Source organism: Leopardus geoffroyi, chromosome A1, assembly GCF_018350155.1.
Source record: "Leopardus geoffroyi isolate Oge1 chromosome A1, O.geoffroyi_Oge1_pat1.0, whole genome shotgun sequence".
Classification (NCBI taxonomy): Eukaryota; Metazoa; Chordata; class Mammalia; order Carnivora; family Felidae; genus Leopardus; species Leopardus geoffroyi.
The window spans coordinates 15,709,987-15,736,536 of NC_059326.1; the positions used below are offsets into that span (position 1 = coordinate 15,709,987).

General features: G+C 38.8%; 1 protein-coding gene and 1 long non-coding RNA gene across 5 annotated transcripts in view; one reads left to right on the forward strand and one right to left on the reverse strand.

Moving 5' to 3' along the window:
- Positions 1-25,980, reverse strand: part of ALG5 (ALG5 dolichyl-phosphate beta-glucosyltransferase) — a 42,720-nt gene extending 16,740 nt beyond the window's left edge. Inside the window, exons 1-6 of one of the 4 annotated variants that reach the window (XM_045474602.1) lie at positions 25,958-25,980; positions 21,253-21,424; positions 20,814-20,860; positions 18,722-18,790; positions 17,311-17,403; positions 12,525-12,638 (exon numbers count right to left, since the gene is read on the reverse strand). In XM_045474602.1, the coding sequence (XP_045330558.1) occupies positions 12,525-12,638; positions 17,311-17,403; positions 18,722-18,790; positions 20,814-20,860; positions 21,253-21,391 (462 nt within the window). In that variant the 5' untranslated portion in view covers positions 21,392-21,424; positions 25,958-25,980. Of the gene's footprint in view, positions 1-12,524; positions 12,639-17,310; positions 17,404-18,721; positions 18,791-20,813; positions 20,861-21,252; positions 21,425-24,985; positions 25,137-25,486; positions 25,621-25,957 lie in introns of those variants that run through there. The other 3 variants (XM_045474585.1, XM_045474594.1, XM_045474612.1) reach the window with 3 other exon arrangements.
- Positions 22,912-25,480, forward strand: LOC123596217. Its single transcript, XR_006711607.1, has 3 exons — positions 22,912-22,924; positions 25,083-25,089; positions 25,352-25,480. It is a non-coding gene; the product is annotated as an uncharacterized LOC123596217 (long non-coding RNA).
- Positions 25,981-26,550: the final 570 nt, after the last annotated feature.

Here is a 26,550-nt window from a genome sequence, read left to right on the forward strand (position 1 = left end):
AAAGAACCAAAAGAACCAGGAAATTTCTAAGAATGAGGAATGACTAGCCTTAGAGGATTTAATATACATTATAAAGCTATAATAATTAAAACTACAGTACTAGAAAATGAATAGATAAGTCCATGAACCAGAAAGGAAAAGCCAGAAACACACACACACACAAATATGGATATTTAGAATATGACAAAGATGATGTTTTTAAGCAGTGGGCAGAAACTGAATTGAAAAATGCCGTGGACATCTGGGTAGCCACTTGGAAACCAAATTAAGTTGAACCTGGCCTCATACTGAAAAGTAGGATATATTTTGGATACATCAAAGATTTAAGTGTAAAATATCAGGAATAATTAAAAAAACTTTTTTAATGTTTATTTATTTTTGAGATAGAGAGAGAGAGAGAATGACTGGGGGAGGGACAGAAAGAGAGGAAGACACAGAATCTGAAGCAGGCTCCAGGCTCTGTACTGTCGGCACAGAGCCCAATGTGGGGCTTGAACCCACAAACTGTGAGATCATGACCTGAGCTGAAGTCGGACACTGAAGCGACTGAGCCACCCAGGCGGCCCAGGAATAATTTTTAAAATGACCTCAAGGAAAACATAAGTACACAAAATCTAGAAGAAAAGATAGATCAATTTGACAACAATTTTTTTTAAAAACTGTGTAGAGAGAGGGGTGCCTGGGTGGCTCAGTTGGTTAAGCATCCGACTCTTGATTTCAGCTCAGGCCATGACCTCATGGTTTATGAGATCAAGCTCTGCGTCGGGCTCTGTGCTGACAGCACAGAGCCTACTGGGGATTCTCTCTCTCTGCCCCTCCCCTTGTCTTAAAATGAACTTAATTCTTTTTTTAAATTTTAACAAAAATCTAAGCATTTTCAAAATTAAAAGACAAATATATTGGGGGGAAATATTGGTAATTTATATTACAGACAAAAGGATTACTTCCAAAATGCTAAAGTACTCCTACAAACTATTATAAAAGTACCCAACTCAGTTGGAAAAGCGGCAAAGTCTATGAACAGACTGTTCATAAAAGAGGAAGTGAAAACTGCACTTAAACAATTGAAAACATCCTCAATCACACTTAAGAGCAAGGCGAACAGTGTTTACTATATGGTGCCTACACACTACAGGCAGCAATGTGACAAATGATCAAAACTACAAATATACATATAATCTGACCCACCAATTCCACCACCAGGAATTTTCCTGTAAATAAACTCGTATATGTGGGAAAGGACTTTCATTCAAGGTTAATCATTTCAGTATTGCTTCTAGCAGCAAAGCAATCCTGTAGGTCTATCCAAAGGCATTAGTTATGAATTGTGCAAGCATGAGAAAGCACTCTGCTATATAAATGTGGCTCAGTCTCCAAGGTACATCATTAAGTGGAAACAACAGAACAGTAATAGTGTTACAATCTGCATTTTTAAATAAAGAATACTTATAGCATCTTCCAGATGGATATGCAAGAAATAAATAATACTGGTTACTTCTGAGAGTAACTAAGTGACTAAGCTGAGCAATGAAACGTGGGCCTCCTTTCACTGTTTTCTCCTTATACCATTTGACCTTTAAACCATTCACCAAAATAAACAAAATAAAAAAGTGCATATTGAAAAAAAAATTTGTCAAGCACGTAAGTTTACACATAGTAAAACTTTATTATAAAGAGAAAAGTCATGTATAATCTCACTACCTAAAAGCAGCCACTGATAGTATTTCATATATTTTTTTGTATTCTTTTTTTCTCTGCATTTAAAACCATAGCTGAAATTCACCTATATGTCATGTTCTTTTCCATTTAAAATAATCCAAAAATTTCTTATGTTCAAGTTCACTGTTTTGCATAAAAGTAGAGAGAATTGGAAAATGAAGCCTTCATGTACCCACAACGTGGTTCAACAATTATCAATAATTACAAAAAATTAAAAAAAAAACCCAATACATGGCCAACCCTGCTTCTTCTACAGCCCCTCATCACTACCCAACTCAACAAATTGGCTGATATTTCTTTTACCTGTGGATTCCCCCTACCTTTTTTTTCTTATACTTATTTGTTGAAGAAACTATGTAACTTGTCTTGTAGACTTACCCAGGTTTTTCGATTTTGTTGATTGTATCCACACTGGTGACATTTATCATGTTCCTCTGTTCCCAGTGTTCCCTGCAAACTGGTTGTTTGGGTTAGAAGCTTGATAAGATTCAAGTTTACTTTTCAAGAACTTATCATAGCAGTGTTGCATGTCCATCTTTCTTTTTTGTGTCAAGGGCAAGGGCAATATTATATTTCACCATAGAGATTTACCATACTTTCACTGTTCGTGTATGTGTTGACTATTTCTAATTTCATGTTTTCAGAAAGGGGCTCAAAAGAACATCTTTGAATATAAAACTCTAATTGTATTTTAGATTTCCTTCTTTGGAAAAAGTCATACAAATAGAATACTAAGTTGAAAGTATGAATGTTTTAAATATATATGAGCCAAATTATTGTTCAAAAAGCTCTTTATATTCCCACTAAATGGGTATAATATTGATTACCTCATCCAATCCTTGCCAGTTCTAATTATTCTCATTTTAAATTTGCTAATTTTAAAAGGGAAAAATATAACCCTTTGTGATATAATTTCCTTTTCTTTTTTTAAATTAAATGTTTATTTATTTGAGAGAGAGAGAGAGAGAGGGAGAGAGAGAGAGAGAGAAAGGGAGGGAGTGGAGGAGGGGCAGAGAGAATGGGAGAGAGAGAATTCCAAGCAGGCTCTGAGATGTCAGTGCAAAGCTCAATGCAGAGCTTGATCTTACAACTGCAAAGTCACACCCTGAGCCAATATCAATAATCAGATGCTTAACTGAATGAGCCACCCAGGCACCCCTAATTTCCTTTTTAATGAAAAGGTAAACTTTGGGAAATTTTACTGGCTATATTTTCTTTTGAAAATTATCTTATATATTTTGCCTACTATTTAGTAGTAGGAATAATTTCTTCCCTTCTTTTTCTGGCAGAGGTACTTTCCTCAGGAAGGGAGAGAAATGCTTTTCTTTATTTTATTTTTACTTACATATGTATGTACGTGTGTATGTTTTAGAGAGAGCATGAGCAGGGGAGAGGGGTAGGAAGAGAGAGAAAGAGAGCGAGCGAGAGAGAGAATCTTAAGCAGGCTCCATGCTTAGTGCAGAGCCTGACACAGGGCTCAATCTCACAACCCTGGGATCATGTCCTGAGCCCAAATCAGGAGTCAGATGCCCAACTGACTGAGCCACCCAGGTAACCTGAGAATGCTTTTCTTAAAGAAGACCTATATAAAAAGTTCAAATAGTATATGGCAAATAAACTGCAACTTTAAATCCAAAAAGAACAGTAATGTTACCAAGCAATAGGAAAAAACAAAACAAAACAAACGGACCTCCTCCCACCTTTCAGAGACTAAATAGCATTAAAATGCCATTTAATTAAACAAAAACAAATAAAAACCAAAAGCTTTCATTTAAAATCTCCTAAAAGCTTTTAAGAGAATTTTGTTTATCTTCAGTTCTGGTGTGAGAACTGAATCCATGGTACTAATGTCACTATCGCAAGGAATTCATCTAAACGGCTTTTAGAACAGTTAGTTATTCTTCATGAAAAGATAGTCTTGTTTTAAAAACTGCTCATATTAGACAATGTATGTAAACATGGAGTCTCTTTTATGCCTCTTTCAGAGTATCACTAATTTTCTTGTAGTATTGAAAAAAATGAATATTTCAGTCACTGAACATTACAGCTAGCTTTTAAAAGTGGTAAATTGGTACCATATTGTCTTCTAGAAAGAAATGTTTAATCAGAACTGTGATACTTTTCCATTTAAGTATTTTCTCACAATTCACTGGGGAAAAGGAATAGACTAGAAGAATAGAATTGAAGAACTAGGTAGATCTAATTTATACTAACAATTATAAACAGTAACATTAGAATTAGCTCTGAGAATTAAGCATAAGGGCTAACGTTTATAATTAGAGATGATGGTTATTGAGTGCTGGACATAATGATAAACACTTGACATGCATTTTAAAACATTTTAATCATCACCTCAGGATTTCTTCCTTTTTTTAAATTAAATGTTCATTTCTTTGAGAGAGAGAGAGAGAGAGAGAGAGAGAGAGAAGGAGGGAGTGGAGAAGGGGCAGAGATAATGGGAGAGAGAATTCCAAGCAGGCTCTGAGATGTCAGTGCAAAGCCCACTGACCATCACTGTCCATAGGCTCACTGTCCATATGTCAGTGGTGAGGAAAATGAGGTGGATGGATTAACTTGTCCAAGGTCACATGGAATTTGAACCTAGGCGCATTTGAATTCTGAACCCAAAATTAAGAAACCTACTGAAGTGGAAATGGAAATTGGCACAGGTACTCCATGAGGCAAACGTGACTCCAAATGAGATAGATATATAGAAATGAAGTTGAAACAATTTATGATGAAATCAGTCGTATTCATCCAATATGGGCAGAAATGGAAAACTTAGCATATAAAGCAAAGTACTGAGTTTAGAAAAATTTGTATTTATTAAAAAATTTAAAAAATCCTATACCCATTTTCCTCAAAAGCAATAAAGTTTCATTGTTAAAAATAAACAATAAAATTAAAGAAATATAAAAATTTGAAAAGATATCCATAATTCCACTATCTACAGACAATTCCATAGGTAGGTAACTAGATATAACTCTAGCTATCTATATATATCCAGATGTTTAAAATTTATTTTTTGGGGGTGGCTGGGTGGCTCAGTGGGTTAAGTATCTGACTCTTGATTTCACATCAGGTCATGACCTCATGGTCCTGAGATGGAGTCCGCATCAGGCTCTGCACTGAGCGTGGAGCCTGCTGAAGATTCCCTCTTTTTCCCTCTCCTTTTGCCCCTCCCGCACTTGGGCACATGCTCATGCTCTCCGTCTCAAAAAAATTTTTTTCACCTAGTTGTATACAATGAATAGCATCCTTTATTATAATGAATTTAACCTGTGTAAAGTAATATTGAACACTTAAAATTGTTTCTAAGTTTTCCTTCTCTTTAAAAAACACTGCTATAATAAAAAATAAGCAAAAATCCTTGAAAATTTGTTTTTATACACATTCTTAATTATTTCCTTAAGATAAGTTTCTCAAAGCTGGGTTAAGAGATATGTATTACTGGATCAATGGATGTGAATTATTTAAACCTTTCAATTATTATTAAAAAAAATTTTTTTTTCAATGTTTATTTATTTTTGAGAGAAAGAGACAGAGTGTGAGTGGGAAAGGGGCAGAGAGAGAGGGAGACACAGAATCCGAAGCAGGCTTCAGGCTCCAGGCTGTCAGCACAGAGCCTGACATGGGCTCAAACTCATGGGCCATGAGATCATGACCTGAGCTGAAGTCAAGACGCTGAACCGACTGAGCCACCCAGGCACCCCTTGATTTTTTTTTTTTAATTTTATTTATTTATTTTGAAAGAGAGAGCGCATGAATGGGGGAAGGGCAGAAAGAGAGGGAGACAGAGAATCCCATGCAGGCTCCACACTGCCACTTTGGAACTTGATTCAAGGCTCAAACCGATGAACCAGGAGACCGTGACCCAAGCCAAAATCAAGAGTTGGACAATCAACTGAGCCACCTAGGCACCCAAACCTTTGATTCTTACTTTTAACTTGTTCTATAAAAATACTGTATCAAACTGCACACTCAACAAATAAATTTGGCAACAAAAGATGCCTAATTATTTTCCTCCTTTTAAATTAGGATATCTTCTCTTGACAATCATGAGGATATTAAACTTATGAAAATTTTATGTGGTCAGCAAAAATTATGGTTAACATCAAGATTTCAATCTTCTAGAACAAGGTTGGCAAACCATGATTTGTGGGCCAAAAACAGCCTGCTGCCTGTTTTTTCATGACCTATGAGCAAGAATGATTTTTCAAGTGTTGTTAAAAAAAAGAGTATTGCAACAGGGACCACATGTGGTTTACGGAACCTAAAATATTTACCCTCTGGTCCTTTAGAGAAAAAGTTTTGCTTTCTCTGTACTTAAGAGATATCCACTTTCAAGCCAGGTTGGTTGGCATTATATACCTGCTTTGATAGGCAGCTCTTGTCCTTCAAAGGTGTGGGAAACATACTTTGTGATCTGCTGAGACAGACTGTCCTAAAAGGTCAATTACATATACTCTTCCTCTTTTTACATTTTCAAAACTATCTTCTTAATTTTTCTTTTCTCCCTTGTTTGATTTTCAAAAAGATCTCACAAGAATGCTGGGTCTATAAAACAAATGATTTGGGAAGTTCAGGGATCTCTTTTGCATGCTTGGTCATCTGAGAGGGTGACACAAACATAACAGGCTCTTGAACCTGCCCATGGTCACAAAAAAAAAAAAAAAAAAAAAAAAAAAGGAAATAATAATTGTCACGTTCCTGTTTAAGGAAAAAGCCAAACCATGTATACATATATGAAGTTTTGGTGTACCAAACCCACATTTTGGCCCAGGACTACTGAATTGAAGACAAAGGAACATTCAGGGCCACTAGGTAGCAACTGCTCCAGACTGAAGGGTGTGTTTGGGCGTGGGGTGGTGGCGGTGGTGGTGGTTAATATCTGCCCCTATAGTTTTTGTCAATGCAGTTTTACCCCATATCTCTTTCATATGTTACCTTTAATCATTTGTGCCCTTCAAAACCTAAAAACTAAGTTTGTTGAAACTGTGTCTAAATGAGAATTTAAGATCCAAGTCATGGCCTGAGGAATGACTCTATGGTTAATAGAATGCAGACTTTTTGTCATCTATTTTACCTGTTCAAGAAGTTTTGATTCTATTGTGAATAGTTAAGCAACTAAACAAGTGATCATCATATATTTTGGCTTAGAAAAATTATTGCAAACCCAAGTATATTTTATTAAAAGAGGTAACATAATTACTGGTTAAGAAATTGAAAAGCTGGAGCCAAATAGCCAAAGCAATCTTGAAAAAGAAAACCAAAGCAGGAGGCATCACAATCCCAGACTTCAAGCTATATGACAAAGCTGTAATCATCAAGACAGTATGGTACTGGCACAAGAACAGACATTCAGATCAATGGAACAGAATAGAGAACCCACATATGGACCCACAAACATATGGCCAACTAATCTTTGACAAGACAGGAAAGATTATCCAATGGAGTAAAGACAGTCTCTTCAGCAAGTGGTGCTGGGAAAACTGGACAGTGACATGCAGAAGAATGAACCTGGACCACTTTCTTACACCATACACAAAAATAAACTCAAAATGGATGAAAGACCTAAATGTAAGACAAGAAGCCATCAGAATCCTCGAGGACAAAGCAGGCAAAAACCTCTTTCATCTTGGCCGCAGCAATTTCTAACTCAACACGTCTCTGGAGGAAAGGGTAACAAAACCAAAAATGAACTACTGGGACCTCATCAAAATAAAAAGCTTCTGCACAGCAAAGGAGACAATCAGCAAAACTAAAAGGCAAGCAACAGAATGGGAGAAGATATTTGCAAACGACATATCAGATAAAGGGTTAGTATTCAAAATCTATAAAGAACTTCTCAAAGTCAACACCCAAAAAACAAATAATCCAGTGAAGAAATGGGCAAAAGACATGAATAGACACTTTTCCAAAGAAGACATCCAGATGGCCAACTGACACATGAAAAAAATGTTCAATATCACTCATCATCAGGGAAATACAGATCAAAACCACAATGAGATACCACCTTACACCTGTCAGAATGGCTAACATTAACAACTCAGGCCACAACAGACGTTGGTGAGGATGTGGAGAAAGAGGACCTCTTTTGCACTGCTGGTGGGAATGCTAGCTGGTGCAGCCAGCTGGAAAACAGTATGGAGCTTCCTCAAAAAATTAAAAATAGAACTACCCTACAATCTAGCAATTGCACTACTAGGTATTTATCCAAGGGATACAGGTGTGCTGTTTCGAAGGGACACATGCACCCCAATGTTGACAGCACTATCAACAAAGCATGGAAAGAGCCCAATGTCCATCGATGGATGAATGGCTAAAGAAGATGTGATGTGTATATATACACACACACACGCGCGCGCGCACACACACACACACAAACACACACGATGGAGTATTACTCAGCAATCAAAAAGAATGAAATCTTGCCATTTGCAACTATGTGGATGGAACTGGAGGGTATTATGCTAAGCGAAATTAGTCAGAGAAAGACAAATATCATATGACTTCACTCATATGAGGACTTTAAGAGACCAAACAGATGAACATATGGGAAGGGAAACAAAAATAATATAAAAACAGGGAGGGGGACAAAACATAAGAGACTCTTAAATATGGAGAACAAACAGAGGGTTATTGGAGGGGTTGTGGGAGGGGGGATGAGCTAAATGGGTAAGGGGCATTAAGAAATCTATTCCTGAAATCATTGTTGCACTATATGCTAACTAATTTGGATGTAAATTAAAAAAAAAAAAAATTTAAAAAAAGGAAAAAAAAGAAATTGAAAAGCTAGGATAAAAGCTTTGCACTTAAAGAAAAAAGATATACAGATAAAGTATTTGGAACTAAATGTAAATCCTATTTTATTTGTGTGTTACACAAAACTCTACCTAAATTACATATATTTAATTTAAAACCTTAAAAGACCTTCTTCAGAGAAGAAATTGCAAGCAACTTTTCTAAATTCATTAAGAATAATCTGACCAGAACTCTAAGAGGAATTAAAAGTACAAAGTAGTAGTTAATTTCTTTTTGTTGCAATTAAAAATAAAATCAACTGAAAAAACATTAGAAGCCATTACAAATGTTCTGGAGAGTCAACACAATGCTGTAAAAGACATTTAACTATTGTCTAGTAGATTAGTACTAGTGGGTTAGTATCTAGTGGGTTAGTCATGTGGTCATAACGGGACTAGATACTAGTTAGTATCTAGTACCTAGTGGGTTAGTCATGTGGTCATAACAGGACTTCGCTACTTTGAAACCCATGTTCTTGTTTCATTATTTTCAGAACTAGTTCTGAAAATTCTAGTCAATTTTTATTTGGGCTCAAGGGAATATATGTAAGCCACGCTTATCAGATTTGTGACTTAACTGAGAAGGGAATGGCAATTTCATTAAAGATGGAAAAAAAGCCCTTACACCCTAAGAAACAGAAATCAAATATGCTGATGTTTAATAAAGAGCCACACTTCTATTCCTAAATAAAACAAGGCAAAAGAAACACAGAAACAAAAATAACTGCCAGTTTGAGGATAGGGAGACAAGGTTCAATGGCAATGGCACTGCATATGAAAGAGTTGGCTACATGAGGTAACAATGTAAATGCAGTATAACCAGATCCATGCTAACTGAAGCATCTTCAGTGGAAAATGACCAGGATGATAACAAAAAGAAATATGCTGTTTGAAAACTGGAAGAACTATTGACAGCTTAGAATAGAGAAGACACATGGAAATCGCTTTAACTCTCCAAAAGGCTGTCACAAAGGAGAAGTAGACTATTTTGTGTAGCTATGAAAAACAGAACCAACCGAAGGGGATATCAAAAGGAGGCATATTTGCATTTAATGCAAAAAGGAACTCTGTAACTGAGTTGAGATACATGGGCTGCTTGGGCATCACTACAGCTATGCAAGCAAAGACTAAAAGATCATTTGGTAATTATAAAAAGTTTCCAATACTAGATAAATGACTGAATTAGCCCAAGGGTCTGTAATCTATAGGCTGTGGCCCAAATCTGGCCTGCCGCTTGGTTTTGTAAATAAAGTTTTATTGGAACACAGGCATGGTCATTCAATTATCTATTATCTAGGTCTGCTTTTGTGCTACAGTCAGGGTTGAGTAACAACAGACACTGTATGGCTTTGAAGCTGAAAATATTCACTCTGTGGGCCTTTACAGAAGAGGTCTGCCAACCTCTGAATTAGATAATCAAGATTTCTTCTAATTCCTCTATGAATGTTAGCTTCAGAGTACAAGTTTTCTGAGTAATGCCCGACTGTTGATGAGTTTTGTCATAATTATGAGTAGACAGCATCCCAATTCAAAAGTAATTATTACTGAGTTGATCCAGACAGGGGATTTTAGAACTTTGTCACTTCTCTGCCTCCTTCAAAAAGAGATATATGATGCATATTGATTAAAATTCTTAATAAACTGAGTTCAAATTCATTCAAGTGAATTGTGATATACTCTTAAATAATTAGACATATTCTGAGGTGCTGTAGACCAAGGCTGTGAATTAAAAGTTTAATCATCATCAAATGCTTTCATTCTTTAAAACTCAATATTTACAGTAACAATGCAGTAAACTAGCTTATGATAATGAAAAGGATGGCATCAGAACTCCTTTCCTTTTCAGAGTTGTGTAAAGGGAATTGGGATTCACAGAAGGTTCAGATTTTTCTCCTGTTTATTGTTTGGTTCACCCTCTAACTTTGGCTAAATTATTTAATTTTTCTTTGCCCTACGTAGAATGACACAAAGTCAGCTGCAAACAACCTGACATCTTCCATCCTCCCTCCCATTCATGGCTCCCCCAAGCTAGAGGCATAATGCATTAGAAACATTTACCAAATCTTTGTCAGTTCTCTGGGAAGGACTAGGGGAGAACTGGGGAGAACTAGGACAATCCTCTTGACAATCATGAGGGTATTAAATTTATGAAAATTTTCTGTGGCGTCTCTTTTAATATCATTCTGTTGTTTTGTCCTCACTCTTTCAAACGCCTGTGTTGCTGAATTATTTTCATTATTTGTTCAGCAAAAATACTTTGGTATGAAACTTTCTTTTTCTATAGTAATATGTTGGTATAGCTGACATTTATTTCATTTTGTCGTGACTAACATGGGTAGCACTTGTACAGTACAAGGGAATTTTCCTTGATACACAGGTATCCCCTGCTTTTCAAAAGTTCTTGTTAGGCCATGTTGCTTTTATAAAAGACTGACAGTAGCTGTGTCTTAAGGTGTCAGAAAAGCCTAAGGGAGGTTATTTTTTGGGTCAGGGAACATTCAAAAAAATTTTTCCACATGAATTAATGGTAATTGCTTCTTTGCTTTATGCCATCTGGGCTTACGAATGAGAACACTCTGCTTCTGGATAGCAGGGGAAACCTGTACTTCTACCTTTGGTAGCCCCTGGTTTTCCCCTCTGAACTAGAGTTTCAAGGCCTGAATATTACACCTGGGGGAAGGAGGGAGCTCCCTTACAGCTCAGTGTAGCTTTGGTGGGTTATATGGGTTCTTTGTTATTGTGAGATTTTGCCATGTCCTGTACAAGGATACACTCCACTGAGGAAGGGATCTAATCACATGGATCTGTGCCCTAACTGAGCTTGAAGCCCTGAAACTGGCAAGCCCTAGCAGTTTTTCTTGCTGCGAATGAAATCCTGGGATACTGTGTGATAGCAGGTAGGTGTACTGATTAATGTTGTCCCAGGGTGCTTATTCAATGTCTCAGTCTGATTCTTTCCAGGTTGGGACTATTTGGTAAAAAGCTCAGAATTTGGTAAATTCATCTTTCTCTAAATGGCCTTTATTTTTATTTATTTATTTTTTTCAATATATATGTGTGTATATATATATATATATATATATATATATATATATATATATATTTTTTTTTTTTTTTTTTTTTTTTTCAATATATCTAAATGGCCTTTAAAGAGTGGAAATGGCACCAGGAGTTTTCTTTCTTTAACTTCCATTTTTTTTTTTTTTTTTTTTTTTTTTTTTTTTAATGAAACGTTGATACCTGCTTTATTCGTAATTGCCAAATGCTGGAAACAACCCAAATGTCCTTCAACAGTTGAACGGATAAACAAACTGTCATACACCCAAGCAATGGAATACTGCTGAGCAATTAAAAGGAACAAATTATTGATAAACATAGCAATATGGATGAATCTCAAATGCTGAATAAAAGTCTATCTCTACTTTTTGAAACTATGTCATGAAGGTGCACATGATCTTTACTGAGTGGTTCCTGCTTAGGTCTGTTTCATCAAAACCAAGTCTCTGTGATCCAGTTTCATTTCACATCTTTACCTGGGAGGCTCCATCTATGCTTTTAAATAAAAGCCTTAGCTGAATATATAGATAATAAATATTAAAACTCTGATAGAAGGGATTGAAAATGGAGTGATATGGCCAGAATATTAAATAAGTAATTGTTAAGTAAATCTCAGACCATCAGTGAATGTTTATAATAAAATGATTAGCTTTTCTGTGGGACCGTATACAGGAATTTCACACACAAAAAAAACACCAGTTTTTAAACTTATATGTAAATTCCATTTTTTTGTTAGTTTTGTTTTGTTTTGTTTTGTTTTTTAAGTAGGCTTCACACCCAGCATGGGGCTTGAACTCACAACCCTGAGATCAAGACCTGAGATCAAGAGTCGGGATCCTTAACCAACTGAGCCACCCAGGCACTCCCGTAAATTCCATTTTAATGTTACTTTAGACTCCCCGTGTTCTTGACTGACGATTATTTAATCTATATTCTCATACTCACAGGCCAAGGCTGTAGATCATTCAGTCCCTTTTCTAATTTCTCAACATCTGGAAACTTTGTGGCTCCATCAGCATCTGCCATAAGGATCTTTTCTCCTCGAGAACTGAATATACCCTGTATTTAAATATTTCAATTAAAAGAAAGTTGCTTAAAAGTAAGGCTAAATCCAATGACATATCAGTTTGTTCTGCTTGACTTAAGATAACTAATATTAGATAATTTCATATCCAATACTAGGTGTGAAATGGCAGGATGCCAAAGTCCCCTGAAAACAAATTACATTGATAAGATTCTTCCAAATGTATCTAATGCCTAGTTCATGATTTTAAAAACTTTGTGAGGTCTTACCACTATTACTTTGGAATATATCATGATAGGAATATAGATTTGGATGAATAAAAGATATCCCACATCAGTAAGAACAAAAGTAAAATATCTATCATATATGTTATGTGTTATATGTTATGTGTTGTGTGCATATCAGGAGCTACTTTAGGACAGCATATGAAGAACATACTTATGAGTGGATTGAACAAATACAATATATACAGACTTGCTGTGAAACCCACCATCAGACAGATCTTTAGTATTCTTTGTTTTTTTGAACGTTTATTTTTGAGAGACAGATAATGAGCAGGCCAGGGGCAGAGAGAGAGGAAGACACAGAATCTAAAGCAGGCTCCAGGCTCTGGGCTGTCAGCACAGAGCCTGACATGGGGCTTGAACCCACCAACCATGGGATCATGACTTGAGCCAAAGTCGGAGGCTTAACAGACTGAGCCACCCAGGCACCCCAGTATTCTTTATTATGGAATCTAAAGCAGTTTAAATTAATTGTTGAACAAAGAAATATGGAATGTCACTAAAATTTGGGAAGCATGGATATATCCAAATACTATTTTATGTTATTCGAATCATCTGACACTTAGCAAAATTATGCCTCTCAATACTGAATCAATTGGCCTTTTGTGCAAAATATGGCTCTATCAGTGTACATTTCACATGGAAACAAACTACACATCAACTCTTAATTCATGGTCCATTTGAGTGAATTCATTGTTTCTTAAGTATAAATATATGTATGGCTTGATACAGGAGAAATACAGCTTCTGATATTACTTAACAGTATGTGAATATAGATAAGATATATACAAATGTAGACAAAACTTTGATCATTTATTCTATGGGATAAGCCCACTAATTAGTTTCTGTAATTTTTTTTTAGTCATATCAGTTAGAATACAGGTTGAGGGGGCTTGGGTAGTTGAGTCTTTTGAGCATCCCACTCTTGATTTCTGCTTAGGTCATGATTCCTGGGTTGTGGGACCGAGCTCTGAGTCAGGCTCTGTGCTAAGTGTGGAGCCTGCTTAAGATTCTCTCCCTCTCTCTCCCTCTCTCTCCCTCTCCTTCTGCCCCTCTTCCCTGCTCGCACTCTCTTTTTTCTCTCTCGCTCTCTCTCAAAAAAAAAAAAGAATACAGGTGAAAAGGCAGAATAAAAATGTTTTGTTTAACATCTGGACAAAAAAAAACTGAAAAAAAAAAAACAACAAAGGATTATTTCAGCAATACATGTTAAGGGTGAACTGGAGGTAATTATTTAACATTATGGAAAATGTCTTTGGCTTTAAATCTTGTTTAGTCCACTTTATTATTTTATCTTTTAAAAAAATTTTTATTTTAGAGAAAGAGAGAGCATGACCAGGGGAGAGAGGTGGGGGAGCAGGGGGGGAAAGGGAGGTAGGGAGAGAAGGAGAGAGAGAGTGAGGGAGAGAGGGAGGGAGGAGGGAAAGAGACAGGGAGGGGGGAGGAGGGAAGGAGGGGGAGAGGGAGAGAGACAGAGAAAGAGAGAGAGAGAGAGACAGAGAGAGAGAGAATCTCAAGCAGGCTCTACGCGCAGCACAGAGCTTAACACGGGACTTGATCTCATGATTCTGGGATCATGACCTGAGCAGAAGTTAAGAGTCAGACACTCAACCAACTCAGCCACCAAGACACCCATATTATTTTATTTTTTAAAGGAGGTTCTTCAATGCTGGCTATTCTCCACTCTACCGACAATGGCCTTCACTTCACCACCAAACTTCTTGAAAAGGTAGTCTATCCTAGCACTTCCCATTCCTGTCCATTCAATCACACCCTATCCCTTCTCACTGCTTGCACTGTTCTTCCTCATGAGCCGCATTTCCCCAAGGCTTGGTTTCCAGCTGTCCTTTTTCTCTATACCTTCTTCCTTGCCAACTTAATGGGTTCAACTATCATCCGATGCATGTGGATTACTCACTCACATCTTCTCTACCAGGCTATTCTGGATACCACTACATGGTATCTCAACCTTAATATGGCTCAAACTCAATTAAAGTTGTCTTTTAAATCAGCTCCTTCTCCAGTGTTTCATTCCTTCTATGACATTCTTCTTCTCCTTGGCCTCCTCCAAGGTCTTAGGTAACTTATTCCTCTCCCTGATCACCTGATACAATTCTACCTCATTTTTGCCCTCCACCCCTACCATATTGGTCTCTCCTCTTCTTTTTTTTTTTTTTTATTATTTTATTTTTTATTTATTTTTAATTTTTTTTTTCAACGTTTATTTATTTTGGGGACAGAGAGAGACAGAGCATGAACAGGGGAGGGGCAGAGAGAGAGGGAGACACAGAATCGGAAACAGGCTCCAGGCTCTGAGCCATCAGCCCAGAGCCCGACGCGGGGCTCGAACTCACGGACCGCGAGATCGTGACCTGGCTGAAGTCGGACGCTCAACCGACTGCGCCACCCAGGCGCCCCTGGTCTCTCCTCTTCTGATGCTGCATCACCATCATAATCCAAATTAACAATCCACTTGTACCTTGCTTACACTACTGTGCTGGCTACTGTCACTCTGTCAAAGGTGAAAGCCTAAAAGTCCCTACCCTAAAAGTTCAGGATATGAACCCACCTACCCCCTTGAACTTACTCCTATAAAGTCAACCCATATGTACCACTAGCAGTTTGTGATTGTGGCGCTTTCTCTCATACCTTTGGTCATGTCCCTCCTCTGCAAGCTCCCTGCCCCAACTTTTGCCTGGATAGAATTTCTAGTCTTCCTTGAAGATTCTGTGCAGAATTTACCTCCTATGGGAAGTCTCTGCTGCTGTTCCTCCCAGCTGGAAAGTGGCACCATTCTATTACAGTGTTAAAACACTATTAAAGTATGGTATCTTTAAGGATAGGATGGTTGTCTTTCATCTAAGTATCTCTAATAAGTGAATGGATGGATTTAAAGGCCACCATGATATTACACCAACCCTATTTTCTTTTTCTCCTCTTTGCATGGCTTATGACCTAGTCAGAGCAAGCTCACTGTTCCTAGTATGTATTCCAAGAGTTCTGAATTCTGTCTTGCTGCTCTTCTCTCAACATTTCCCACACACTAACAGAGATACTAGGTTAAGAGCACGGATTTCAGGTACTAACCTAATCTAAATCTTCATTCTGACTATTAATAACCATGTGACCTTGAGTAAGTTGCTTTACTATGTGTCACTTCCCTCAACTATGTAATTGAAAAGTAGGACCTAACTCATGAGACAATATGAGGAGGGTTAAATGTGATAATTATGTTGAAGTGGCTAATTTACTGTCCAGCTGAAAATGACCAGTCGAGTGGAATAACCAGGTGGAAGCCAGTTTTCACCATTGCTGGAGGCTTGGCTTCAGTGGTATCTCCTTTGTCAAGTTTGCTTGACATGTGCTTGAGACTGATAGTTACCTACTCAAAATCTATTCTTTCCTTCTGTTTTACTAATGGATGTCTCATCAGGTCAGGAATGAAAATGTGAGGAAAAAACATTTCTCAGCCTTCCTTGGAAATAGGGGTGGCCTTGGGACACTGTTCTGGCCAATGACAATTAAGTAAATTTTTAGGTGGAGCTTCTAGGAAAGTTCCCCAAAAGGGGGCAAACCAGCCAGCATATGTCTTTTGCCCTCTGCCCCTCTCCTTCTTATCTGGAATGTGGATGTAATGGCTCCCAGGTACTCCAGGAGTCACCTTGTGTGAATGAGGAAAAAGGGAGTGAAAAGTTAGGAGGCAGAGTTTCTGATGACACAGTGGGGTTGCTGAATAAGCCCTGGATTGCTTGTACTTAGAGTTCTTTTTATGGGGGGGGGGGGGGAGGGGGGAGGGGGGGTAAAATAAAATAAACCTCTAAATCATTTAAGACACTATTTGGATTTTCTTCCACATATCTTGACTTGTGGTCTTTCTTCAGAGTATCTTGACTTCTACCTGACATGCCTCAGCTGAAAGTAACCTATCCTTTTTGGAATTTCTATAACACATCATGTGTACCTCTCATCAGTATAATCATCTTTTCTAGCAGACTGCCAATTTCATCAAGATAGACCCACATCAGATTTATCTTAGTTCAGGTACCATGTTAAGCACAGTGTCTTCATATAGGTAAACCTTAATATGTAAAAGCATTTTATAAACTGCAAAAAAATCATATAATCTTATTATCTGGTGACTGTATTAAAGACACACAGAGGCAGATGATAACATTATAAATTTTGATTAAGATACACCTATTCTCCTGAATTACCCAGTATATCATAGATATGGCATGATTTTTAAGATTTGATCACATTATATATAGATAAGTATATGAAGTTCTTGTTAAAACTAATTCACCACTAACCTGAAATGGTGGTATTCAATTAGACAGCTGTAGAAAACAAACATATTAGTCTGCAAAAGAATTTATTAAAAAATGTTTACATTTTAGATTAAAATGCTGAAACTATGTATTACCATCCTAATAGCTCCGCCTTTCCCACGATTCTTCACCAGCGTGATCACTCGTACTTTGTCGCTTCCGTATTTCTGGCAATATTTAAAAGCTACCTGTCAAATTATATAAAAGTCAGAATAATATCAACTTGGATACTAAGACAGTAAATCAGGTTTCTGAGTTTGGCTTAAATACTGCTATTTCCGTTACACTGTTCTTCTGACTAGATTATACACACTGTACATTTTAGTGGCCCAGAGTTGTTGAATTCCTTCAACCCACTAGGTTGAAGTCACAATTCACCTTCCTGCAGAGGCAACAACAGAAGAGGCAGTGGCTGTCTCTTATTTTGACTCCTTTATTTATGCTAATGAGCTGCTTGAGAAAATAAAACCCATGCGTTGATCGACTGGTACACACTTGTGATCCTCCCCGACACTGCCGCTTACTGCTTAATGACTTACTTACATGTCAGCAACTGATCTTACTCCCCACAGAAGTTGCTCATATCCTGGAATATTTCCCCCAAATCTTTTCACTCAACTACCATTATTTTTTGATTTACAATCAAAGCCGTGAAACAGTGATCTGTATTTGCTATACACATCTCTTCATCACTCATTTAATCATCAACCCATTGTAGTATGGTCCATGCCCTTTGCTTTTCCACATCACCTTTCTATATTACCTATCTTCATCAACAGCCCTCCCCCTCATTGTTTTAAGTAAGCTCCATGCCCAATATGGGGCTTGAACTCATGACCCTGAGATCAAGAGTCACATGTTCTACCAACTGAGCCAGCCAGGTGCCCCAACACCTTCTCCTTTTGACCCTCATCTCCATAGAGAGTGTGAAGTTATTCTCATCTGCTGTTTGCCCTCCTGGCAGACCAGCTTTTAGTTTTTTTTTAGCAGCTTAGGAGCTATAGGTCTAAGAATGCAGGAATGAGAGAGGATAATACTCTAAGATACTTGTTACCTCCTGTGGGTAAATCCAGATAGAGGTATGCCAAAGGACATATCTGACACCCACCGCCAGATATGAAGGCATCTTCCTATTTGCATGACTGCTTGGAAACTGTAAGGCAAGGTGGAGTATAAAGAAAAAAAAATGATGCTTAAGAAAAAAGGAACCATATATTGGTAGGCAAAGAAGGGTCCCAGTGGCCAAGGTGAATTGTTGTTGTACATGTTTTCTCCCAATGTGATGATCTTCAAAGCTTCCCTGGTCTTATGGAGTGGTAGAACAGCAGGTTTATCTTCCAGCTTTCCATAGGTGAAACCTCTCTGCTTTTTTGACTACCCACACTGTAACAACAGAGAGTGCTGGCACAGCTTTAGCACGCTCTGATGACCGGAAATAAGACTTTACATTTGTTAAATTATTCTACATTTCTATCCACTGGCAATCCTAAAAGCAAGTTTACTTACCTTTGAAGTTTGGTCTTTGCTGCCATCATCAACTACTATCACCTCATACGTGAACGTGGGATCTTGCTTCTGCAAGAAGCAAAGATAAAATACCTCAATTTGGCATAAATGTCATCAAGAATTCTGATAAGATTGCAAAGAGTTTAAATAACAACTGTTTGGGTTTTTTTCAGTCTTTGTTCCCTCTGGAGAATACATCCTTACCCTAAACCCAGTGGGGGTACGTAAGTCAAAAATAAGCAAAAACAGACAACTGTCACAGCAGAGACTCCCAGAGATGCCCGTCACTCCTGCCTCACGCTGCACTTCTGCTATTTGCCGTTCCCAAGTACTGGCAGGGGCATCCTATGTAACATGTTGCTATTTGCAATGAATTTGCTTGGCTTTTGTTTGGCTGGGGAGGGAGGCAAGAATAGCTAAGAATCCTTACTAACTCATGGGTTTCTTCCTCACTTCTCGTGTCCTCTAACCCAAGATGCAAGCTCTTTCATTTCTTTCTCTAAGTTTACTTGAGTAGCTATTTCTCCCAATTTCCTGTAGGCTAGGAATATAAATCCTGGACATTTATTTAGTTTAACCAAATCCTACCACAATAAAATAGTTTAGCTGTCCTTGAAGGTTATAAATAATAGTTGTTATAGAGTGATATGTAAGGGCACAAGTCACATAAAATAAAAAGTCCAAGAACCAAAAAGAAGAGAGGTGCTGGGCAAGAGCAGAGAGCAAACACTGACTGAGTGTGAGTCCTGTTCTTGCCCTGGTCCCCCTGCACCAAACTGGTGGGAGCAGCCACGTGCTTGCTGTGCTGAGCACTTTGGAGACAGGCTACAACCTATGACCTTGGGCAAGTTACATTTTGGCCTGCTTTCTCATTTAAAAAAACAAAAAAACAAAAAACAAACAAAAAAACCCCACACCTAGTCTATGTGGTTGGTGTAAAGAACACATGTAATAGAAGAGACAGAAGCCACACATTTAATAAGGGCTCCATTCTCTCCCTTTTTCTTTCTTTCTTTTTTTTTAAGTAATCTCTACACCCAACATGGGGTTCAAACTCACAACTCCAAGATCAAGATTTGCACACTTCACTGACTGAGCCAGTCAAGCACCCCTCTCTCCTTCTCTTCTTTAAATTTAATTTTTCAACATGTCCTCCTCTCTTTCAATGAATCTTCTATGTTCCTTTTACAAAGAAAACATAAAACCAATGTAAATCAAAACAAGGAATTTTCTAAAAAAAAAAAAAAGAACCAACCACAAAACCCATTTGTTTCCTTAAAGTCTCTAAGGAGATTCCAACAGCAGCTGATGCTATTAAACAAGGGCGTGTACTACTTTTCTTCTCTTTATTCAGGGAAAGAGAAAATAAATGAGGGGAACTCCTCTGCATAATAAAGAAAAACAAAAATAATTTCACTCTAATTATAAGCCTTTTTCAAATAAATGTCTTTTTAAAAAGTCACAAAAGTGAAAACAGCACTGTGCTGTCACAGAGTCTGCAGATGTACTCAATTTTTTTATTTTTTATTTTTGGCTGTTTTATTTTTTATTTTTATTATTTTTTAAAATATATTGTCAAATTGGTTTCCATACAACACCCAGTGCTCATTGCAACAGGTGCCCTCCTCAATGCCCATCACCCACTTCCCCTCTCCCCCACCCCCATCCACCCTCAGTTTGTTCTCAGTATTTAAGTCTCTTATGGTTTGTCTCCCTCCCTCTCTGTTTGTAACTATTTTTTTCCCCTCCCTTCCCCCATGGCCATCTGTTAAGTTTCTCAAGATCCACATTCAACTTTAAATGTACCACCAGGCAAGAAGATAAAAGTGGGTGGGAGGGTACATAAGTAATGTCAGCTTCCCAGCTTGTTCTGGGTTCACCCACCTGCTGCTGGAGGTAGTGAGCCACGTGCCGGGCTTGCTCGCTGACAGCCCATGGCAGGCAACAAGCTGAGCACGGGAGGCCCTGTGACCTTGACGGCCCCGGCCATGGCTGGCACTGCCTCTCACCATGGGTCTAGCCAGGATCTACAAGTTGGTGATCTAGTCTGGTTTTAATTGGAGACATCATATTGAAAGAGAAAACATGATACCTGTCTCTCCTCTAGATAGCCCAGCGCTTCATCCATCATTACAGGCACTTAAAGACAAAAAAAAAAAATATATATATATATGAAAAATTGTTTTTGAAAATGATTTACCAAGCCTCAGAACACTCAGTTTACATATGGGAAAAGTCTGAATAGTCTAATAGGCTCCTCTGGGACTTTCCTCCAGTGGCTGTTCCCATCTGGAAGGTCTGCTGTTCACATCTAGCTACTCTAGTGTCTAGAATACTTCAGTCCTACCACTTCTGATGCTGACCCTATCCTCTGCAGTTATTACTCGTTTCCCCTCTTCTGAACTACATCTACCAACTATGCACTCACCACAGCCCACATCTGTTAATGTTCTGGCAAAGACAATAAAGGTCATACTTTATTTAAATTTCCTTTTCTTCCCAAATGACCAAAAAAATGAAATCGGGCTTACACCGTTTTTCTTCATTGTATGAAGGCACAACAACAGAGAGTTGCTTGGTAGGTGAGTCCCATATGCTGGGCAAAGTTTCCTTCTGTCCTCTGGCATTTAAGAAGAACTTCTCTTCTTCATATTGATGGAGATGTGGCATTTTTGTAGCAGTTATAAATGCAACAAAGGAAATCTAAAAGCAGGTATGTTAACAAGAAATTATGTTATGTTGACATTTTTTTTTGATTTGTTATATGAGAACACATCTTTTACATAATTTTTTTTGTTTGGTGGAATATTTACTCTCAGTTTTTAGTTCATTAACAATGGTCTAGAGATGACACCAAAATTCAAATCCCTTACTTATGCACTGGTTATTTTCCTTTCTTCAACTGGTAAGGTACTAATAATGCCTTAGGGGGCTCTTTGTCTCTTCTGACCTGTCATCCCCAGGACTCCATTGTCCTAGATCTAATAGGGAACAGTCACTAGAAGTGCAATCTATGATGCCCTGAACCTCCAATCCCCTGGCAAGCACATAGTTAGGTCTGATTCCTACTTGGAGCCTGTATGTGACAGAAGGTAAGTTCACAGTACAGGCAGAATGTGTGGAATGAGGCCAGACCTCCCATCTAGGACCAAATCAAGCAAGGTTTTGAAGAAACGACCCCTCCACCCCCATGGTAGGGGCCAGTAATGCTTAAGAATATATTCTTGACACTTATCCTAGATTTGAATTCAGAATACATTATTTTTTGGGGTGCCTGGGTGGCTCAGTTGGTTGAGCATCCAACTTCGGCTCAGGTCATGATCTCTCTGTTTGTGAGTTCAAGCCCCACATTGGACTCTCTGCTGACAGCTCAGAGCCTGAAGCCTGCTTCGAATTCTGTGTCTCCCTCTCTCTCTCTCTGCCCCTCCTCCACTTGCTTGCTTTCTCTCTCTCAAAAATGAACATTAAAAAATTAAAAAAAAAAGAATATATTATTTTTTTTTAATAAAGTATCAAACTTGTAAGCTCTGTCACCATGCACTACTAACATTTTATAGCTCCCTTCCATTTTTATTTGGGAGCGAGCCCTGTAAATAACCATTCTTTGTAACACTGTTTCTACTGGTACACTTCCTGCTTTTAAAGCAGTCAATCCACAAATATTTGGAATGCTATTCATTTTTAATGTGGTGACCATTTATAATATTCCATTGGGTACATACTGAAATTGAACTTGTTCTGATTAGTAGGAGCATGGAGGCAGTATCCCGACTAGTGGTTAAGAGTTCCTGTTCTGGGGGTGTCTGGGTGACTCAGTGGGTTAAGTGTCCGACTTCAGCTCACGTCATGATCTCATGGTTCTTGAGTTCCAGCCTTGCATCTGGCTCTCTGCTGTCATTACAGACCCCACTTTGGATCTTCTGTCCCCCCCTCTCTGCCCTTCCCCCGTTCCCCTATTCACATGCACACGCACTCTCTCCCTCTCCCTGAAAAAAGAAAGTTCCTATTCTGTACCCCAGTGTCCAGAATGTGATTTCTAAATTCAATTTCCTAACAAAAGTAATCAATGCTCTCTGTAAGATGCCACAGAATCACCTCATTATTTTGAAAATTCTGCCTTTTGTGTTACCTTTTATAAGTGAAAGATATGTCAGAGTAACTGAATGGCTGAGAATGAATTTTTTTTTCATTATAGAATTCCAGGTAATACACAAAAAAGGAATGATAACAATTAGAATATTCCACCTTGCAACCCCCAGAGAAATAATGGATTTAGGTTGACAAACTTTATGATTGGTCGGTCAGGCTAACAAAATTGAACTCCTGGATCCTCTCAACACCAGAAAAAATTAGATATAACAAGCCTTCTGGTATGATACAAGAGGAAGTATTCAGCATCAATCACATGGCTTTTTTGATTAAAAACCTCAAACATGCATTTGATTACATATCTAAATATTACTACCAGTTAATAGGAAATCCAGGAGACAGAGTAAGATGTTAACAATCACCAAGGGGATGCAATCAGTATAATTCAGATTGTTGGAAACTCTACCGGACAAACGACTACTTATTAAAGACAAGGAAAAACAAAAACAAAAACGCAAGACAAATTGTTACAGATTAAGATACTTGAGACCTATCAATTGAGTGCTAAGTGTATGTTAATGCTCAATGGAACAAAAAGACTATGCTAAAACACACATGAGGTATTTGAATACATGGGATATTTGAAATCACTTAATAATGGTTAAAATTTTTAAACATCCATGATAACACGGGGCACCTGGGTGGCTCAGTCAGTTAAGCATCTGACTCTTGTTTTCAGCTCAGGTCATGATCTCATGGTTTCTGAGTTCAAGCCCCGCATTGAACTCTGCACTGTCAGTGGGGAGTCTGTTTGGGATTCTCTCTCCCAGTCTTTCTCTCTGGCTCTCCCCTGCTTGTACTCTCTTTCTCAAAATAAATAAACTTAAAAAAAAAAAAAAACCCATAACTTTATTATGGTTATATTTTAAAAAAGGGAATCTTGTCGGGGCGCCTGGGTGGCGCAGTCGGTTAAGCGTCCGACTTCAGCCAGGTCACGATCTCGCGGTCCGTGAGTTCGAGCCCCGCGTCGGGCTCTGGGCTGACAGCTCAGAGCCTGGAGCCTGTTTCGGATTCTGTGTCTCCCTCTCTCTCTGCCCCTCCCCCGTTCATGCTCTGTCTCTCTCTGTCCCAAAAATAAATAAACGTTGAAAAAAAAAATTTAAAAAAAAAAGGGAATCTTGTCTTTAGAGATAAATGCTGGGGATTTACAGATAGAGTGTTATGTCTTAGATTTGCTTCAAAATAATTCAGAAAAGTGGGGTGAGGAAATGTCTGGAAGGTGGATATATATGAAACTAGTTGTTTTTTTTTCTTTTATAATTTCCTGATCTGGCATTAAAAAAAAAAAAATGAAGTTCCACTAGCTGTGTGACATTTTCATATGTGAAATCTCTCAAGCTCAATCTGTTTCCTCATCAAATAAAGCTAATGATAATAACATTTATGTCAGCATTGTTTGAAAGATCACAAGGGATGACCCTGTTAAACGCTGAATACAATACCCAACATATTATAAGTCCTCAATAAATGGTAGTTCTTATAATCACTTCAAGCCAGTGGGATCAAATACTTCCAGTATACCCTCATAATGGACTCATTTAACTCTGTGCAACAGACAGATTTAACAAGATGATTCAATCCCGGATTCTGTCAAAATTTGCCCCACTGAAACCCTGACTTGCTCCAAACCCCGAAAAAACCCAGAATCTCCACTATGGAAGAAAGAAGACCCCTTTCTCACTCAGACACAAATCACCAAAGTAGTCAGGACACATGGCTTTTTCTCTATTGTTTCTAAACCGTGAGTTTGCAAACCTAGCAAGGTGGAAGAATGGCCTTCCTAGCAGTGCTATCTAGAGGGCTAATATGAGTGTCAAGGAAGCTGAAACTTCCTTTTACTCCTGGAAGTGTACTGGAGTAAACTCCATTTACTAACTGGGTGGCAAGTTCATTCCAAATTATATGAGGGAAAGGTCACTTGGCAAATTGACTATTAGTTATGGATCAGCAAGTGTTTATACAACGTTTCTGTTTCCACAATAAGAGCAAAGAAAACACGAGTTTGAATTCTATTGTATAGCCTCATTCCGAGGCAGCGAATTTAGGGTGTTCAATAATGGGACGTAACGACTCCCAGACACATGGTAACACCACGCCTGTGTGTCTTCGTCTTACTGTGTCCCTCCTGGGTCTTCTTGATCCACGAATTTATTCCAATCTGTAACAGATGGCTCTCGGCGGTGCGCTGTCACCACTTTCTGTTTAACATCAGGAAAAGGGTGAGTCTAGAGAGCACACACCTCCTGGGGGCTCAAGACCTTCCTGGGTGGAGCCAGAACTGCATAGGCTGCAGGCCCGGGGGTGGGGGTGGGGGGTCTTGGAGAGGTCGGGACAGATAGGGCGGGTGGACAGAGGTCCAGGGACCAGGAGGCAAATGGAGACTGGTAAGCACGACCCCCAGTGAATAAGCGTACAAGACTCCGGGCATACAGGGAGGTAAAGCTGCAAAACAAAAATAAATACGGAAGAAAGGGTGTGTAGAATTCAAGATTTGCGGGAAGCCTGGTGGAAAGGGACCCGGCGAAGAGTGGGCAATGCAGAGGAGATGCGTGCCGGCCGAGTCTCTAAGACAGCAGTGAGCCTGGGCCCGCGGCGATCCCCCATCCCTCTCCTCACCAGTATCAAGGCTGCGGCCGCCAGCGCCACGCCGAGCACCGCCAGCTGCAGCACCAGCGAAAGCATCCTCCATGCCCAGGTCGCCGCCCGCCCTACCAAGTACCTACACACACGCGGAAGAGCCCCGGTGCAGCCCCGCCTCCAGCCGGCAGAGGGGCCGCGCAGGCCTGGCGCCCGCCGCCCACAGCGCCCTCTCGGGGCAAGGCGAGGAGAAGAACATGTAGTTCTTGGGAGGAGGGCCCTCTGTTCCACAGTAGGGTGGACAAAATCAGCAAGTAAAAATGCAGGATGTCCACTAACTTGAGTTTCAGATAAGCAATGAACAGTTTTGTTTTGTTTTGTTTTGTTTTGTTTTGTTTTGTTTTTTTACAGACTTGTTAAAATATAATTCGCACACCATACAACCCACCCATTAAAAAAATTTTCGGTATATTACACGAGTTTTTAAAAACTGATACAACATAGGGGCGCCTGGGTGGCTCAGTCGGTCGAGCGTCCGACTTCGGTTCAGGTAGTGATCTCGCGGTTTGTGAGCTCGATCCCCACATCGGGCCCTGTGCTGACAGCTCAGAGCCTGGAGCCTGCTTCGGATTCTGTGTCTCGCTTTCTCTGCCCCTCCCCTGCTCACTCTCTGTCTCAAAAATAAAACATTAAAAATAATTTTTAAAACAACTGATACAACATAAAATTTTCCATTTTAACGAATTTAAGTGTACACTAGTGTTACTAATTACATTCGCAATTTTCTGCATCCATCACCGCCATCTATTTCTAAAACATTCTTTGCTCCCCCACAGCCCCTGGTAACAACTAATAGCATGTATTGTTTGGGGTATACACACTGTACGTTAGCCAATTTGACAGTAAATTATATTTAAGGAAAAAATTTTCTCTTTGTTTATCTGACATTCCAATTTAATCGGATGTCTTGTACCCTGTCTGGCAACCCTACCTAGGAGGGAGGGGGAGGTTTTGAGCCGCAACACAAGCCACTCCTTTGGAGCCTGCTCCCGGGACCTGCAAAGTATAACCTGGTGCGGATAGTGAGTGCACAGAAAGTTTAT